The sequence below is a fragment of the Leucopleurus acutus genome (genome assembly GCF_964270905.1).
Source record: "Leucopleurus acutus genome assembly, chromosome: 5".
NCBI classification, from domain to species: domain Eukaryota; kingdom Metazoa; phylum Chordata; class Mammalia; order Artiodactyla; family Delphinidae; genus Leucopleurus; species Leucopleurus acutus.
In genome coordinates, this window is record NC_139147.1 from 140,280,506 (window position 1) to 140,300,806 (window position 20,301).

At 39.9% G+C, this 20,301-nt stretch overlaps 1 protein-coding gene across 1 annotated transcript in view; it reads right to left on the reverse strand.

Moving 5' to 3' along the window:
• ZNF385D (zinc finger protein 385D) overlaps nt 1-20,037 on the reverse strand; it is a gene marked incomplete at its 5' end in the record, with an annotated part of 940,271 nt that extends 920,234 nt beyond the window's left edge. The window contains one exon of the mRNA XM_082840504.1: nt 19,971-20,037. Within this exon, the coding sequence (XP_082696630.1) occupies nt 19,971-20,037 (67 nt within the window). The remainder of the gene's footprint in view (nt 1-19,970) is intronic.
• Nucleotides 20,038-20,301: the final 264 nt, after the last annotated feature.

Consider the following 20,301-nt stretch of genomic DNA (forward strand, 5'->3'; position numbering starts at 1 on the left):
TTGTCCTGTGAATTCACAATGCTTAAGTTCCGGATGTCCAGTTCATTATACCCATGACTTGAGGCCAAGCTGTTTGTATGCAAATTATTTTTTTATTCCTCACAGTTGAGACCAGGAAACACACACACACACACGCACACACATACAATCGTTTCAACACGTTTATGTCAATTTTTATTTATAATTGTGTCTACATTTTGCATTATTTTATGTCTTTTCACTTGAAATTCAGTATTTATTTAAAAAAAAAGAAAGGTGTATGACTGGGAAATACCTCAGTAATTTTGTGTGTGTACAGCTAACCCTTTAGGTGGCACTGCTCATGTGTTTACATACTCACCCTTGAACCCAAGTGTGGATGAAATCTTAATAAAATGTTGACCATGAAAAAGAGTCCTCATTACTAATCAAAGTCCAAACTATGTACATTCAGAACAGTACCCCAAGACAAATTTATTTGTGTAAGCTATTGATTTGGGGCTTGGCAAACCTGCCAAGTTGAATTAGTTAATTCAACTAATATTTGTTGAGGACATACTGTACAAAATAGCATTCAGTTACTATCTTCACGGAACTCATAATTTAGGGGAGAAGATAACCATATACTCGAGTAACAATACTGCTAGAGGTAATATCTCTTATATAGAAGATAAACATTCTGAGTTTTTCCATAGGTAATTAGAGCTTCCTTTATGGAAATGGATCCATTTCTTGAAAGAGCACCCATTTTAAATGTAAAAATATCAGATATTTTCCACTGTGTTTTGCCATGTGGGAAATGTGTTCTGCTGTGGTTAAAAAAGCAAAAAAACAAACAAACAACAAAAAACTAGAATTCATCACAACAACCCTTTAAAGATACTGTAAATAATAACCACTGCTTAATGAGTAGCTGTTGCACTCTGCACCCTGAGTGCATCTGAAATTGTGCTGAGAGGTCTAAATTATTATTCACATTTCACTCTCAATGATGAGGCTGCACAGGGTCCCATAAGTAGGAGGTGTCAGAACAGATTCAACAGACCTGCTTCTCTCTGACTCAGCACCTACTCTTAACCCACAGTGCTATATTGGCACCAGCAAAAGGTAATTAGTGTTATTTCTTCCAAGTGCATGTGTAGCTACGATTATCTGAAAATAAAAAGTTTAATTAAAAAAGTAATTAGCCTGATAAAATAACCACCCAGGTTATAAAAAAGGAAAGCAAAGTATCCGGAACTGTTCATTTTGCACAAAAATAGCAACTTTAGTTTAGCTAAACCAATACACTGCATTTTAAAGTCCCTGAGATTCTACCAAAATCCTCACCTAAAAAGCACAGCAATGTAATGCTCACCTATGGTTTGTCCTTGGACCACTCTTTTTTAGAACATAGGAAGATTCTCTGTTTCAGAAATGAGCAGTTTGTTCAGAGATGAGATGTTTAGACCCAAGAAATATAATCACTAAAAGTTAACAAGCATAATTGCTAAAACAGCTGGCCAAACTGGCTGAAAAATATTTGAAGGGTCATTTCCTCGATGCTGTATTTCAAAACTCTGAATTAGATTTCTATATACCAAGCTGCAGTATAAGTAGTATGCTTGCCTTAACTAAGTTGCTTGAAATACAAATACATCCAAGAACTCTACAGAATGAGAGGAATATGAAAATCCAATGCAAACAAGCCAACAGTGAAAAGTGGTAGTAGTTTAAGACCAAATAAATACCAGTCGACACAGGGCATGTTTAAGATTAATTCATATCTTCAGAATAGTTTCCATGTAATGGTACAGTTAAGGGATTCACAGCCTAAAGATCTAAATTGCTTCCCTCCCTACCAAAACAATAAAGGCAATTCAAAAATCAGGTTAAGTATGAGTGGGAAGTTTAAGCTAGTTTTCCTTCCAAATATGGAATAAAAATGGTGCCAACTGGAAGCGAAAGAATTACTTGACCTCTTCTTTCTGACCCTCATGTGGGGCTTTTATATATATTTTGTATCATTATCTCATATTGTTCACAGCAGCCAAATAAAGGGAGTCTGTGCATGTTTCCTTCTCTGATCCAGCCACAGACCTTTCCACAGAAGCGGGAAAGAAACCATTCACAGCACCATGGGTATCACAGACTTGCTTTCTCCCTGCAAGGCTGAGAAATCTGTATGTAATAACATCAAATAGGTAGGAATTTATGATCCTTACTTTTCCTGGCATATATAAAATAAAAACTGAAGAAAAAAAAAGTAAGACAAAAGTTACCCATTTCTTGCTTAAAAATCTATGATGAAAGTTCCTGTCATCCCTCATCTACAAAGCTTATGAAAATATTCAATTATGTACATGATCAGACTTCACCAAAGTATTGCTAAGTATTTGTGACAGAGTGTGTGTCCACTGTCGCATTTTCACAGTGACACGTGATCCTACCCTGCTCGTGACACGTTGTGACCCAGGTTAGCATTTTCCGAGGCGAGAAGTGTTAATTCACAGCCCAGATGGGAACATTGTCTTAAGATTCCTGGATACCAAAATGAAAGATTTCTTTGGATCTCTGATTCCCGCAGCATACTTATTTCCTAACAAATTTTTAGAGGAGGGGTTTCATCTTGACTTGATAAGGACACAGCCGTCACCCAGGTCTATAAAATCTCCTGTCACTGAAGATTTATGTAGCAATGTCTCAGATCTTAAGAATGCAGCATCAAATTGTAATCGAATCTGAGTTATTCATTCACTCCACAGATATTCGGTCAGTAAAAATTGGGGGGCAGACATGGTTTTCTAAAAACTGTTACCAAATATTTTCTGTTGAAGGCTCCTTTTCCATGAGGTAACAGCCTCCCCTAACAACATTTCAGCCTAATTCTATAATTTGTGAGTTCTTTTCAGTTTTCGAGTCACTCAGATCCATTTTCAGATTTCAGTCTCATATCTGGTTAAAAGCTTTCCTCCTTCCTTCTGAGCTCTGGAGTTCTGTGTGGAGTGACACAAAGCCTCATCTGTGGTCACAACTTTCCTCCCCCCCCCCCAAAAAAGCTTCTTATTCCTCTGGAGATGAGGTAGAAAGGAAGAAGAGGAAGAAAAGGTGTTTCCTGCTGTGCTAGCCCCTGGAGATCTGGCTGTCTTCTCCTGTGATTGTTTGTTCCTTATTTGAAAAAATCTCACTAACCAATAGTGAGCTTATAGATTCCTTCCTGTGATTTCCTCTGTGTGGACAGCATCCAAGCTATTTCCTGGTGTGGAGATCTGGTCTTACCTAAACCCGCAGCCCTGAGCCCTGCCATGGCCTCTTGCTGCTGGGGTCTCCTCACCCAGTGGATGGTCCTCTCTCCATGGAGATGCACTCATCTGTGCTGCACCAGTGATACAGACATGGTCTGTTCCCTTGACACTCCTGCTCTGAGTTCCACCGGGTCTCCTGGACCATATCCACACCCAGCAGCATCAAGTTCTCGACCAGGTCAGTGGCTCAGGGACGTACATATAAGATACAATCACTCCTCCCTGATTTACTGTTGCCTAATAGGGAAGAACAAATTTGACTTCATTATGGATGTTTCTTTTACTTTAACCTTTGTATTCCACTGCTTTTGCTACAAGTTAAGAATGTTGCCTAGAGCCTGAAATATACAGGAGAGGTCATTCTCAAGGCTCTGACCTTTAAAGGTATAACACTTTCCATTCCAATAGAGATAAAAAGTGGCAAAACAGAGAGTAACACTTGTCTTGTTGGAGGTTTATAGGAACAATGTCACCGGACCTATGTGGACAGCTACAAGAACAAAGGATTCCTGACTAAGAAGTTTGTGACAACCAACCATACTGCCTCCACTTTTAGTATACAAGAAGCCTGAATTCTAATCCGGGGAAGATGGTTCCCCAGATGCGACACCAGTCCACCACGTTCTAGGTGGTCTGCTGGCTTTCCAAATAAAGTCCCTACTCCCTGCTCCAACACCTCGTCTCTCATTTTATTAGCCTGTTGTGCAGTGAACAGTAGCAGCTTGGACTCGGTAACAGCTGCACTCTCTGTACTATTTGGTAGCCCTCCAAATGCATGAAATATGCCCAATTGGAACTTATGACATCCTGATACAGTTACCTACTACCTGCTAGATCGTGGTGTTACAATGAACGTCTACCCTAATCTTAACTGCACAAATAACTGAACCCCCTCCAAGATCTGAGACATCCCACTTTCTGGCCACCAGCGCCTACCTTTCCTGCTGAGATGTTTTACTACCAGGACTGAAACATTTTTTATCCCCACCTACACTTTAGTGTTCCTCTTCCTTCTGCTCTGCTTGTCCATCTTACCAAATATAATTTCCATGGGGCTTCCCTGGTGGCGCAGTGGTTGAGAGTCCGCCTGCCGATGCAGGGCACACGGGTTCGTGCCCCGGTCTGGGAGGATCCCACATGCCGCGGAGCGCCTGGGCCCGTGAGCCATGGCCGCTGAGCCTGCGCATCCGGAGCCTGTGCTCCGCAACGGGAGAGGCCACAACAGTGAGAGGCCCGCATACAGCAAAAAATAATAATAATTTCCATGAACTAATCTACGGATCAGTTCCATGATTCTAATCACAAACACACATGAACTTTCCACTCCCTTGCCTTTTTCTGGCTTTTTCTTCCTTCTTAATTGGCCAAACCATAACCCTGTTTAAATCTAATGCTCCACCTGCTTCTCACTAGCCCCCCCCTCTGCTGAATATGGACAAACACATGGGTATGCTCATTATAGGGCTTTTATACTGCCTGGGTTTGAAAGCCAGATTCTCTCCCTGCACACTCAGATCACCTGGCTGAGTGATCTTAGGCGACCTATTTAAATTCTCTGGGCCTCAGTTTCTTCCTCTGTAAGATGGAGAAAGTATTAGTACATATCTCAATTATGTACAATAACGATTAAAAGAGTTAATACATGTAAAGCAGTGCCTGGCACTAGGTCTCAATAAATGTTAGCTGTTTTGTTGCTATTATTAAAAATACCTTTCTGTCCTTTAAAAACACAAACTTGACCCTAGAGAGGCAAATCACTTTTAAAAATTTAATTAATTCTGAAATATGACAGAGATGTTGATATGAAGGAAATGAGCACTCTTTTATATATTATTAAAATGTTAAATAATGATTTAGATACCATGGTTTTGATAATATGACAATATCCATCAGACATGTTTTAGTCAAAATAAAGCCTCCTTTATTGTTTTTATTATAAATATCATTTAAAAATTATAGATGAGAACAAAAAACATAAGGAAAACCTGTAACAAATGATTCTCTCATAGAAACAATCACCATTAACATCTTGGAATATAATAGTCTTCTATACCTAAGCAGTCCTATACTGTATTGTGGTTACTTAAACTAACAAAATTAAAAATTCAGTTACTTGGTCACACTAAGAACATTTCAAATGTTCAATAGCCACATGTGATTAGTGACTACCATATTGGACAAAACAAATATAGAACATTACCCTCATTACAGAAAGTTCTACTGCATAGCACTGTCTATATACCCTTTTCATTACACACATACAATTATAAAATTTAATAGATATTGTAATCTACATGTATTTGTGATTCCTTTTATTTCCTCACAATACAGTTAAGTGTAATTCAATGTCAATAGATACATTTTGGCTACCTCATGTATCCCATCATGTTGTATTCTGAGGCCCTCTATATGGTCTCCAATTGTCTTGCAAAAAAAGTTGCATCTATGAATTTATCATGAAGTTTGTATAGGCGCTGTAATATTTTCATTAAATAAATGAATTTTAGAAGAAACTCCCAGATGTTTGTTATCTCTAATGACATACATTTTTTTTCTTTTTTCTTTTTAAATTGAAGTATAGTTCTAATGACACACATTTTTTAAACTTTGGATATATGTTGTCAAGTCTTGCAAACACTCAGATCTACTTTACATCATACAAATCCTTTCTAACATAGTTTCTTGTTATATATTCCAGTAAAATGACAGTAAGATCTAGGAAAATGATGATATGGGGTATAAGAAATAGAAAATAAGAGTGTACGAAAGAAGAAATAAAATCTCAGAGTGGTAGCTGCTTAAGAGGTCTAGCAAGTAACTGAGACCAAGAAGTCAGTGAGTTTCATGAAAACCTAAAGAAGGAATATTAAACAGATTCCAAGAAATTAAGAAAAAGTGGACAATATTAGTAAGCTGATGAAGAAAAAGATTAAAAAAGAAAATTTCAAGGAAAAATTTTCAAAACCCACAAGAGTATCAAATATGAAACAAGCTAAAATGTATTATGACTTTGCATCATTTGCAGAGTATAAGAAAAGAACGTTCATTAAGTCCTAACCCAAGGAAAAAATAAAAAAATTTTTAGGATACACTGTATACAACTGTATAGCACAAATTTAACCATAGAGCCCGTTGAAAAAGAAAAATATGTTTCCAAAGCACAGAAGGTAGGACACATGAAAAACTACACTACAACAGACAGACATATAACTCAGTAAATGCTTTGTGTTATCCTTTCAATAGTATTTATCTTTTCTGCATGTAGGCTGCAAATACTTCTGATTTCTTTCCCAAAAACAAGCATGTAGAAAATACAGTGGAAAAGTAAAAACTTTTATTTTGTGGATGTATAATATATGCATCTGTGTAAGCACACGTGCATGTTCTAAGCAGTTTGAGATTTAATTACTTTGCATGCCAAGGACTACCTGGAGGTGGAAATCAAGAGACCAAAACCATGAAAATGCTATGTAACCAGAGCATCTGTGTTATACAACACAGATGTCCTGTTTTCCTTGATTATTGAGCCTTTGTAAGACGGTCCACACATGAAACTGCAACTGTACAGAAGGTATAGTTTGATGAATGTGGCATGTAAAATTTTATAAACATTGCTGCTTTGAGTGTTATCTTTGTGTGATTTTTCTATAGGATCACCTTTATTTCTTAAAGAAAGATTTTATATGGGGTACCTGGAGGTGGGGCAGCAGATAGGGAAGGCAGAGGAAGTGAAGAAAAAAGAAGCCAAACACAATGGTGTCCTTTCCTTGCGGCCACAGAAACTACTGTCTTAATGGGAATCCAGCAGGCCCTCTATGCTACAATTCTGTTTCCCAGCAGATCATAAAGCTAAGAGCCCAGGAAAATGTAAAGATATGGTTGCAAGTATCGAAATAAGGTTAGACAGATAGACACACATATAGATAGGAAAAAGAAAGATGGATGGATGGATGGATGGAGGGAAGGATAGGGAATTGTTATCGCTTAACTCCTTAATATATAGGGACAGAGGAATATATGACATCTATGAGCACAGATAAGGCCATTCCAACGGGATATTATTTCTGGGTCTAGTCAATTCAAAGTTATCCTCGATTATATATAATTATACATATTACAAAGTAAGTCTTTCATAAAATATTTAAAAGAGAGGAGAACATGATATAAAATATCGAGAACAAGAGGCAAGAGTGGTAACAAAATAAAAGGCTAGCATTAAGTGAGCAAAACATTTACTAGCCAAAAAATGCCCTCTCTTCAGTGTCGACAGGAAGTGAGACAGCAAGTTATAATAGGACCTATATTATTGTGAAGATATTAATTACATGAAAAGTGCAGGAATAAGCATTAGCACATAAAAAGAAAATTCCATCGTCGTTGAGACTATCAAGAAGTTCACACACATAATTACATAGTACTTTTCCAGTCTTAACACAATGAAGCTTTCAGATAGGAAGAAAAATAGACCAAAGCATATCATTATCCCCACATCGCTAAGTGAACTTGCAATGTTTTTAAGTTTCAAGAAGTTTAAAAAGGAGAAAATGCAAACTTCAGAGTATCCATGAATCACAATAACAAGTATGTTAGGAAATATATATAGTTGGTTGTGAATTGATTTTCTCACAGACCCTCTGTTACCTTTCAGTTAGATGCAAGACAGCTAAATTCACTTATTGCTTAGCAATTACTTTCATATTTTTAGGAACTTCTTTTTAATACGGTGAGTTTTAAGGTGACTTTGGAACATGCAGTTTGAAAAGTCTAGAAGGAAGCTTTGGAAGTGCAGATAACAATGCCTGAAAGCACAGAGTTAGTTATATTCTCATGGTGCTTTACTCACATTATCATAGAGCACTGTATCAGTTAGGATATGCTAGGTTGTGATGCAATAACAAAATCCTAAAATCTCAGCGACTCAAAGAAGCAAAGACGTACTTCTTGCTTATACAACATGTGTATCTCAGGTCAGCAGGCCTTCCATTCCGATGCATCCTGGCTCAGGGTCACAGCTATTAAAGCCTTTACCATCTGAAACACCAATGGTCTCCGTGATAGGGGGAAAAAAAAACCTAACAGACCACACACCGGCTTTTACTGTCTTCTGCTAGAAAGTGACACATCACTTCCATTCACACGGTCTCAGCCACAGCAAATAACATGTCATAACCTAACTTCAGGCGGTGGAGAACTGTAATCCTTCCAGATGATTGGAAAGAAGAGAAGAAGAAATATTAGGAAATAGATCAAATCACTACCACATTGGATATGCCCTATTCTAAACGGTTTCTTTCCTCCTTTCCCAGTTAACTTTTAAGTTCCTGGAGATAAAGTGTTGAAAGTTATCCATATTTCCAAGATGTATAATTTGTAACCTTATACAGTACTGGGTACTCGATAAGCACTGCTGAATAAAAAACAAGGATAGTCGGCAGCGTCAAATATTTCAGCGTGTTCAAGAGGAAATGATACTGAAAAGAGACCTTTGGCTTTGACACAAAGCTCATGTGCAATCATTGTAAAGTGTCTCGGAAGCATGACAAATTGAGGTGAGAAAATGAAGGGAAAGCATGGGGGCTGCCCTTTCCACAGTTTGACCATGATCCCAAGAAGAGATTTAGGACAGCAGCTCAAAGGAAGTTATTCTGCGTAAAAAGGAGAGTTGAGCAGGTCTGCAGGGAGGACAGATGGAAAGAGAGAGTAAAGTTTAAGACAGAGGATGAGTGATGGATGAAGTCCTTAAGAGGCAACTCCTCCTGAAGTATGACCATAAAATAAGTGAGCTGTTTATATGCAAATTATTTTTTTATTCCTCACAGTTGAGACTAGGAAACACACACGCACACACATACAATCGTTTCAACACGTTTATGTCCATTTTTATTTATAATTGTGTCTATATTTTGCATTATTTTATGTCTTTTAACTTGAACTTCAGTATTTATTTTAAAAAAAAAGAAAGGTGTATGACTGGGAAATCTTTCTGTGAGAGAAATGTGATCTGATGGTTGTAGATAAAGCTGTGATGGGTAACGAAAGAAGGAACATTTGAAGATGTGTCTGTCTAATGGTCTTTATTTCATCTGAGAAACTGAATCTAGATCATATTCTGAATGTAAGAGCAGGCACTGGACAAAAGACTTGACATGCAGGACCAAATTAGAGTGGCCTTTACAGGAGGACCTACTGGGAACTGGAAGAATGGCTGAGCAGTACCGAAAACGGATGTCCAGTTGGAGTGAAATTTTAAATGGCAAAGCAAACACTCATCTCCTCAGTTACTAGAAGCATCTATATGATTTAGTGACTCGATGGCATGATCCTCCAAACCAACTGGTTACAATCCAGGCCCAGATGACCCCTTTCTATCATTCAGCAAAAAATGTGATGCTTTGACTCCCTGGACAAAAAACTCTACAACTATGGTTGGCCATTTTGACTTAATAATTGGGAACGAGAGAAAAACGTAATTGTGGAATGACTTCTCAATGTGGCCATTGTAAATCTACTCTCATTGGGTAGTGCTACAAGGAGGCTGGAACTGATTCAACTCAGTTAAAACATACACAGAAATATTATTATGTGACTTCCAAGAGACTTTTCTGTCCTGTGGAATCCAATACCTCCTTAAAAATGAGCTGGTATTAGCCTTGTAAAGGAAGGAAAAATAAAATAGACAGCTTTTGCGTTTTCCTCACAAATGAAGCTAAATCTTCCTTGAATATTTGCAGGTGTTCTGCTACCTTGGGTATATTGATGGAATTTAGTATTGGTCTCAGCAATGGTGAGATATGAAAAAGAAATGTAATGATACTAACTACAGGACCTTTCTTAAGGTTCCCTTGATTCTTAATGTACGACAATAACAAAGCAACCATTACAAGCCACTGTAAGTCAAGGTTGGTATCTGCTGTCTAAATGTACAGAAATAGTTAAATTCTGAGAGAACAGTGCTGGTATTGAAAGAGTCAAGTCCAAAAGAAGTGGAGCTGCATTTAGGAGCAAAATGATCAACACGATTTGAGATGACAGCAGGAATTCCAGTAGAAATGACAGGAGATGATGCCCTAGAGAGACAGTAAATCTCTCCCTGGTACAGAAATTAAGTTATGAATCATACATAAGCAAACCAATGTGTATATCATTTATGGTACTTGGCCATATGACTTATTTGTTTTCATGGAAAAGAGGATTAGCTACATGTATTGAAGGCAGCATAATGTTCAAGAAAAAGGTATTTTGAACGTAGGTTTCAGTTCTCAAAATTGTTTATGGGACCACTTTTTTTTACTTGAATGGAAGGCAAAAGAAGAGATCAAACAACATGACAAAACTGAGGTTGGGACTACCGTGATTATTAAAGTCACAGCACTTGATCACCTTTAACAATATCCTCTTTGGGGACATTCCCAATGTTATCTTGGAAAGCATTGACAGTCAAACACTCACAACTTGTTACGTTTTCTGAAAACTTTCAGGAACTAATAAAGCAATAGTCAAATAAACCTTTGCTAGTCAAATAAACCTTTAAGAGCACGATTTCTTTCTTTAAAACATGTACCTCGTTATTTTATTCTTTTAGACCAAACTCCTTTTACGGTTTTCCACAAAAGTATGCCAAGCCATCCTCAAACTAACCTTTCAATGCCTTCTAAACTACTTTAGCTTGTAGATACACATCACACACACACACACACACACACACACACACACACACACAGAGTCGTATTCTTGGAATCAGTTCCACGATTCTGGTTTCTTGGAATCAGTTCCACAATTCTGGTTTCAGACACAAGAGCTATTACATAGCGCTTGGCAGTCTCCTAAAGATCATACTTCACTTCACTACATTCTCTATACGCATTATGGCAATCAACCAAATTTCTATAACTTATTACCATCATCATTTATTAGACTGTACTACTGACCCCTCAGTGACAGCCAGCTTCCAAGATTCATTGCTATTTATTTTAATGACAAAGCAATGGCATGAAATCTCAAAAATTCTTTCAAAGTGTAGCAGATACCAAGGCCGTCATCTTCCCTGTTTCCTGTAGGGGGTATGAGAGGCCCATTGCGTTGGCATACATTGTCCGGCTGTATGTCCCTCTGTTTATTTCATGCTTTCACTGTTAGAAACAAAGAACACTGCAACTTTAACGTTTGACTCTTCTTGAGTGGGAATTCATGAAATAGAAATGAATGACTGTGCATTCCTAAGAGACTCTGCTAATCAGGGTGATCACTCAGTTGGCACATTTCTGTTTCCTTAAGGTCAGAAAAACTGAGAACCTTCTAATATTATTTGATTATGCTGCCCCTCTAGAGATCACTAGCTATTATTACCTTAAACCTTTTATTATTCTGAAACATATGATGTCAATTATTAAAACAGTCCATTTGATGTATAAGGATGAAAAACCAGGGCAGCCCTTTGCTGCTCCAAACAAAACTAGTTGATTTTGTATCATGAACACATTTGGGAAAGTAGTGAAGTTGCCAGGTTTCAAATGATCACAGGGGTGGAGTAACAACAAATTCATTGAATAACACAGAATTTCCAAACTCAGCTTAAGGATAAGATGATTCATTGTTCTCACGTGGTAAGACGAAAAGGAAAGCCAGTGGCTGAGAAGGCACAAAAATGCAGAAACGAAACTTTCAGACTTGGGCACAGCAAGCAATTCGTTGTAATCAGAACGTAACAGGGAGCATTAATTTATAGAAAGATGCCTTTTGGAGTACCAAAGTAGCCTAATCAATTTAGAAACGTATTAATGGACCTGACAATTTTCCTTAAGGACCACATCAAGGTATAGAAAATCACTGTTAAAGTCGCTTTAGCATTTGCATAAAATTAGTTTATCTTCATAAGGAATCTGAGTATGGTTATAAAGCCTATCCTGGAGTACATTTCGGAGCAATTTTCAAATTAAAGTTTCATTAGGGTTCCCTTAATACTGTCGTTTATTGACTGTTCTCATCTCCACTCCATTCATGTACTATCACTGTCCTCCAGTAAATCATTCCAATGTCTGATAGACTTAACAGAAGCTATTTCCCTGTGTATGTGGCAAAAAAAAGGAAGCTTTTCAGGGTAGTACAGGGAAGCTCAGGCTTTGAATCAGACATGGTTAGTTCACAACTCAACGTTATCAAGTGCGAGTTACTTGACCTTGCAAAATCACATAACCTTTCTTTTGTTTCCTTACCTTTAAAAAAATTGTCAATAAGGCTAATGGTAACACCTACTCACCTAAGTATGGGAAGAAACCATTGAGAAATTTCACATGTCATTTTTGTACTCTGTGAAACACTATTTCCATATGAGATTTTAATATGTGTATTAGTAGAAAAAGATGAAAAAACTTTTGCTCTAAATGGACATAGAAAATGTGAACCCCATCATTTGTAATGGCAACCTTTTCTACCCTGAATATGATTTCATTTTTCTCAAATTTTCTTATGCATGCTAAAATATCCTAATTAGGAAAAACGTTTACTCTTGTTAAAGTAGGCAATCTTTTAAGAAAGGAATTATTTCTTCCAACTTCTTCAGAATTCTGAAAAGTTTCTCTTCAACTTTGAAAATTTAAGAAGACATGTTCTAATTTATGATCTTAAAAGAGAAAACTGTTTTTTTCCCCAGAATCATCTCTTCAGATTAACTTGTTCAGGTATTTTATTTATAGAGAGTCAAAGAAGGATACATTGGCATCAGACATAATTTATGATTAATAAATAATTAAGAATCATGCCACTAATTAAAAAGGAATTTTTATAAATGCGAAGTGCTCGCCAAAGTTCATGGAAACTGAAAAATGGTCTTTTGAAAGCAATTTCCTCAGGTCAAACTCTTCTTTATGATATGCTAAAAAACTTTACTCAACCTACTAAAAGCCATCAATTAACCAGTAACAGAGCTGTGTCTCCTTTATTCAGGAGAGAGAAAATGACAAAACATATCAAAATCTGAGAAATTATTGTTGTATTTAAGGCAATTTTCAGAGTATCTTTAGGCTATTTACCTCAATTTTTTACAAATTCTATGTCTACCACACAGTAGAATGTAATTGTTTATTCATTCAACAAATGTTTTGGGACACCTCTTTTGTTCAAGGCACTGACAAGCACTGCAGGTGGTAGAAAGATCAATAAAACATAGCTCCCCTCCCCATAATGGGATTATTATCTATGGGATTATATCTATTATTATCTCAATTTTTGATGCTCAGGGCGACCTGTGAAGAGCTGCATTATCAAGGGAAATCCAAGTTCATTCCTTGTACCCTACTTGTTAATTCTTAGGGCAAATATCAACTTGCCCACTACTCCTACCCCAGAGATATCCTTACCATTCCCGGAAGGTATCCATTTCCTCAGGTTCCCAAAAGAGTTCAGGGGACTCCAGCTTTCAACTCGTCACAAAGAGTATCAGCACTGGGAATTGATCAAAGTACATGGATGGGCTCGGGCTTCCCTGGTGGTGCAGTGGTTGAGAGTCCGCCTGCCGATGCAGGGGACACGGGTTCGTGCCCCGGTCTGGGAAGATCCCACATGCTGCGGAGCGGCTGGGCCCGTGAGCCATGGCCGCTGAGCCTGCGTGTCTGGAGCCTGTGCTCCGCAACAGGAAAGGCCACAACAGTGAGAGGCCCGCGTACCGCAAAAAAAAAAAAAAAATAGGAGGAGGAGGATTGTGGTAGGCAAAATAGTGTGCACTCCCCCCAATTACATCAGATCCTAATCCCTGGAACCGGTAAATGTCACCTTATTGGGGAAAAGGGTCTTTGTAGATGTGATTAAATTAAGGATTTTAAAATGGGAGATTATCCTGATCTATCAGCAATAAAATATCAGGCTCTAAATGCAATCCCAGATGTCCTTAGAGAAAAGCAGAGGTAGTTTAGACTCACAGAGAAGAAGGCAAAGGGAAGACAGAGGCAGAGAGGGGAGTGATAAGACCACCAACCAAAGAACGCCAATAGCCGCCGGAAGCTGCAGGTGGCAAGGTGCAGATTCTCTCCTCAAGCATCCTGACAGAGCACAGCCTTGCCAACACCTTGATCTCAGCCCTGTGATACAGATTCCTGGCTTTTGACCTCCAGAGCTGTGAGAGAATACACTTCTGCTGTCCTAAGCCACCACGTTTGCGGTAATGTGGTTCAGCAGCCACAGGAAACTAATACATGATGATAATTAAAAATAGTTAACATCCAAGGCGTATTCACTTTGTACTAGACACTAGTACACTAGACACTTTATATGTGCTTCAAATATACAAAGTACCATATATATCTTATTGAGTCTTCAATCAACCTATGCGATAGATCGTTTATTATCACCATTTTATAGACGAGGACACCAAGGCAAAGAGATGAACAGTAAGTTCACGAACTTCTCACAGCTTTTAAGAAACAGAGCAAGGAGAGAAACCCGGAATTCTAGTTCTTGAGTTCGCACTCTTAAGTGTTACACCATGTTAACTGACTATTTTGCCTCTACTACTTTAATGTCATGTTTTACTATGAATGTAAAATAGGTCAACACCTGAGAACTCAACCCAGCACTTGAAACATTTATTCTTAAATTCTAGGTAATCTGGATAGATTTGGTACACGGACACTAACTCTCAGAAGTTGTTCTCAACAAAATGCAGTTTTAAAAATCTCGATTTTTTTAAGATGCCTTTTGGAGTTTCCTGTGTATGCTTCTGTTCTTGTTTTTGTTTTATAACATGGCTTGACTCCCCGAGAGGGAGACTTATTTTCTTTTATTTATTTATTACTTTGGCTGCAGGCCCTTAGTTGCGGCATGCGGGATCCAGTTCCCTAACCAGGTATCGAACCCGGGCCCCCTGCATTGGGAGCTCAGAGTCTTAACCCCTGGACCACCAGGGAAGTCCCATTCATCTGTTTAAGTGAAAGTAAAGATAGTATAGAAACCTTCATTCACTTTCCTTTCATTTCATGAAGGTAGATGAGAGATAGTTAAAGGAAAAAGAAATCTGTGATAATTTCTAATAATACCTTATAAAGACAGCAATGAAGAACTCCTTGGATATAAAAACAGAACACAGGACAAGATCACAAAAAACCTAAATCGAGAACATCTGACCCCATGTTATGAGAAATCCTTAGGAAAATCCCCCCATGGACTTCCCTGACGCTGCACCATAGTAATATTTTTTTCCTCTCTTGGAGACACATAGATCTAAACTCAAGATAGTCCAAGATTGGTACTGTTTGTTGAAAGATGGGCTACAGAACTATACAGAAGGTAAATAAGAACCCTCCTTCACTGCCAACCTCTCACTTAAAGGACCTGTTTAGAAGTGCTACACACTTGCTTGTTTGGATGACACTATAGGCAAAGTAACCCAGGCCCTTAAGTGGTCTAGAAGTCCCTATCCCATTCTAGAACTGTGTTCTAGTGTCCTCTCCAAGTGCATCAGTAGGTTAGGAGTAAGATACTCTTTAAAACTCATACTCAGTCTAGACAAAATGCTGAAAGGGGTCTAGAATTATCTAGATGGGATGAAAGTCACATTTTAAATGGAATAAAGACTTGGTGAAGGAGTTTGATTCATCTCTGCCCCTCAATATCTTTACACTTCTTTCTCATTGCAGTTTTTATTTATTTTTTTTTTAAGTTAAGACTGGGTTATTCCAGAAAGAGGAGTGATTGCTGATTTTAGTCGGCCCTAGAAGATATAAATGTATACATTTTTAATGTCCTGGAGTTTTAAAATTGATCTCCAATGTGTTATCCACGGGTCAAAAGATTAATGATACTCGTGAATTTTCGGCCTGCAGTCTATTTGTGCTGATCTAGGTCTCCTAAGAGGCTATGTAAGTGCTTGCTTGCTTGTCCATCTACAGGCTTCATTTTATTCAAACTCTCACTTTAGAGCCCTTGTCAAAAAACTAAGCGTCATCTACCTTGAGTTCTCGGCTCTTGAAACGTTCAAAATTACAAACCCTTCCCCAATATGAGTTTCTTCAAACTGTGATATCAGTGTGACACAGATGATGATGGAGTTTAAATCACTTTTCAGAGATGTGATTGCTCAAATCACCAATACTATCAAATAAACTATTAGTCTTACTGTGCAAATACTGAACTTCAAAAATCGCGAAACATGGGAGGACATATGTTCAAGTAATTATAAGGTTAACTCATAAGACTCCCACTACCATAAAGTATTTCGCAATTCAAGTTTATAATTAGTTTCAATATTTTACTACTAAGGTTAAATATGTTGGCCTCTATAACAACCTCATTATTTCAAAAAACAAACAAAACCTCTAGGCAAATCATTACTATTCTATTTTTATACTCCTGCTAAAACCCTTACATATTGAGAAATGTATTGTTTTCAGTTGGAAAAATAGGCTTTTTTTTAAGACTTCAACTGTATCAAAAGACAAAAATGTATATTTCATGAAATGTTAAGTTACTACTAGAAAATACAACTTAGCCCTAAAACAAAAGAGAAAACATGGCAATAACCATTCGTTTACTGGTACAGAGAAATACAGTTTTATTTGAAAACAATAAGATGCCATGCAAGTACAATAAAATGAAACATAGTAAAATCTTCCTCAAAGGTTCTCTATTTCCCAAAGCTGCTCCCACTTCTACCATATTAATATAGCACCCCAATAGATTTATACACTTTTATTTGGTAATTCCATAAGTGCAGGCGAATCAGATCTGTGATTTACCACTATTCCTCGAACAAGCATATCAGCTTGTGAAGGAACATGATAAATACATCTTTGTTGCTCTTGCTCTTAGTTTTAAAAACTTCAAAATCTTTCGACAGGCACTGACAATAACATATGAAGAACTCACAAGCAATGAATTTATAAAGTTGGAGATTACGAGAAAAGAATGCAAGATGTGTACTCAGCCACCTGCACACACTTTGCACTGCAATAAGAAACTAAATGTCTTAATTAAATTTCCAATAAAATAAGCCCTAGATTAGATGTGAATCTTTTAGCCAGAGTTGTCATTATAGATGAAACACTATGTTTTGTTGAACTGCAAACATGTTTCATGATTGAACTTTTGCTGCACCTAGTAAATAGCAAATCACAGCAGGGGGTGTAATTGTTTTGGAAATACAGCTGAAAACAAAGAGGAATGTTTAAAACAGGCTGCTAGTATCTCAACAGAAATTCAACATCCTGTTAGGACCTAAACATTAATTATAAGCTGGCTGAAATAGGACAGTGTCCAGGCAGACCTCAGGATAACTCTATAGAGTCATTCAAAGGTAGGTTTGATGTTATAAATTACACACTTCTAAGAGCAGGGCTATAATATATTTAGTTCTATTACTGATTTATAATAACGGGCTCAAGGAAGGTACATCAACAAGGTAAACACCAAGACCTCAGCATTTAGTCCTCTCTAGAGCTGGCAGGCTGAATTACATAAAGGCCACCCAATTTTCACTTGATTTCAAGTCACGAGTTCCACATTTGTTACATTAAAAATACATTTGAAATAGCTGTGTATGAATCAATCTGTGACACTGTCATCAACTTACTACCTTTTCACGGGATTTAGAACTTAGGTTGTCCTTTCACTTTTCAAATGAGTCTCAAAGAGGTCACGTAGTTGTTAATGGAACCAACTTTGGAGTCCAGCAATCTGGGGTTCCAAAACACTGACTCTGGAACTTTTCCAAATCTAACATCTCTGAAGCCTCCCTTTCCTTATCCACTTGGTGTGCAGTGAACAGGAAACAAATGTCTGATGTCACCATTACTATTATTATTGTTGATACTATTTTTATTATTGTCATCATTAAGTGCCCCCAGAGGTCCTTCAGCCACTTTGTCATACAGCAAAAATAGTCCAAAAGCCCTAACTTTTGTCTCAGGTCACTTTCTCCTAATCCAGAGAGCTTCCAAACTTCATTTATTTAAATCTAAGACAGGGACTTCCCTGGTGGTGCAGTGGTTAAGAATCCGCCTGCCAATGCAGGGGACAGGGGTTCGAGCCCTGGTCCGGGAAGATCCCACACGCCGCAGAGCAACTCAGCCCATGCGCCACAACTACTGAGCCTGTGCTCTAGAGCCCGTGAGCCACAACTACTGAGCCTGAGTGCCACAGCTACTGAAGCGTGCGTGCCTAGAGCCTGTGCTCTGCAGGCAACGAGAAGGCACCACAGTGAGAAGCCCGTTGGCTGCAACTAGGAAAGCCCGCGAGCAGCAGCAAAGGCCCAACGCAGCCAAAAAAAAAAGAATCTAAATAAATAAATAAATCTAAGATAATACATTAACTCAAGATATTTGTCCTTTCCCCCAGTCTATATTTTAGCTCCATGACAAGAGGGCCAAAATTCATTTCTGAGGAACATCTGGAAGGAAACGTGAAGAAACTGCATCAAACCTCAGCCTCGCTGTGCTGCGTCAACCTCCATAATTTGAAATGACCCATATTTGCCTTTCATGCTCAGAGACCAGAGACTAGTGACTGAATTAGCCAGGACGGGGCAAGGGTGGCATGAAAACCCAGAGGCTGAGACACCTTTCAGTCGATTGCTGGGGACATGGTGAATCAGAATGAAGCGGACACGTGAAAGCCACGTTTAACAGACCAGCTAACAAACTGCCTCAAAAGAAATCTCCCCATCGCATTTCAGAAAGCACCGCAGGAACGTCATATAAAAGCGCCAGATGAGGGTCCTTAGTTATACCTACAGAATGTAGGATAGTCTCCTAAGTCGGTTTACGGCTCCAGAACTTGGAGACACTCAAACACCCAGGAACAGCTCATTGCCCCTTACTTTAGCCGCAGCTCAGGCTAAAGCAGACATAAACACGGCCTCCAGAAGCAGGTGATGCGGCCAAGTCTGAACGGTAAGGGGGACAGATGAGGAATTGGACATTCCACAAGGGGTGACACCATATGGGGCGCAACTGCTTTCCTCTGACTCCAATCTGCACACGCAATAAAACTTCTCCCAAAACGCAAGAAGTCGCAGGCTACACCCATCCTGTGCTCTCACTTCTAACGCGGTCCCAGTTGCCCAGGAGGGCGATCCGATCCAGGGGCGCTGGTTTATCCTCAGCCTCCCAACCCCACCCTAAAAGTCAAAATAACTCCTCTGGAGAGAAGCTTCCCATAGCACCATTGCTTCTCACGGGGAAAGGAAGAAAATGAAAAGGCAATCAGGAAGCCGGCCCGCTGTGCTTTCTTATCCCAACAACTTCGCCAGGTTTCCCGAGGAGGGAGCGCGCCCCGCACGCAACCAACAGGAGACGCGCGGCGGGGTGTCCAGCCTCGGTGGCCCAGCCCTCGACGGCGATGGCCAGAGCCAGGCCGACCCCTACGCCCCTCCTCTGCCTGCCTCCCCGACCCCTTGGTCCTCGGCAGCCTTTGTGTCCGGAGACCCTCAAGCTCCGCGCTCTCCACTCCCGCTCCGCAACCTCTCAGCGGGGCGCGGAACAGAGGAGGCAAGAGGCAGGGGACGGATAGAACAGGGCACGCGGATGGGGGGAGAAGGGGGAGCGTGGGCCCGGGAGGTCCGGGGGCTGGAGGCCCGGGGGTCTGGAGGTCCCGGGGACGGACCGTGCCAATGCCCGTTCCGCGCGCCTCGCATCCCGCAGGGGCTCACCCCCCAGCGCCGTGGCCAGCACCCCCCGCCAACTCCACCACACGAGTCGAGCCACCTCTTTGCGCTCAACTTACCGCGGCCGAGCAGAGCTTTCGGAGAGCCCAGCAGCTTTTCTCTCCTTCCTCCCGCCGAGCCCTTCATCTTCCTGCCGGCGGCCGCCCGGCGCCCCGGCCCTGGCATCGGAAGGAGCGGCCGCCGGGGCTGGCGGTGCCCGGGGCGCACGGCTGCCCTCCCGTAGCTCCAGCGGCGGCGGAGGAGGACGGTCCCCGAACGCCGGGCGTGCGGTAACCGGGCGCGGGCTGAAGGTGGCCGTCAGCGCGCCTCGCTCTCACGCCGGCGCGCCTCTGGCACTCCGCTCGCGGCCCGCGCCCGCGCCCGCCTCAGGTGCACCGGATGGGGAGAGGT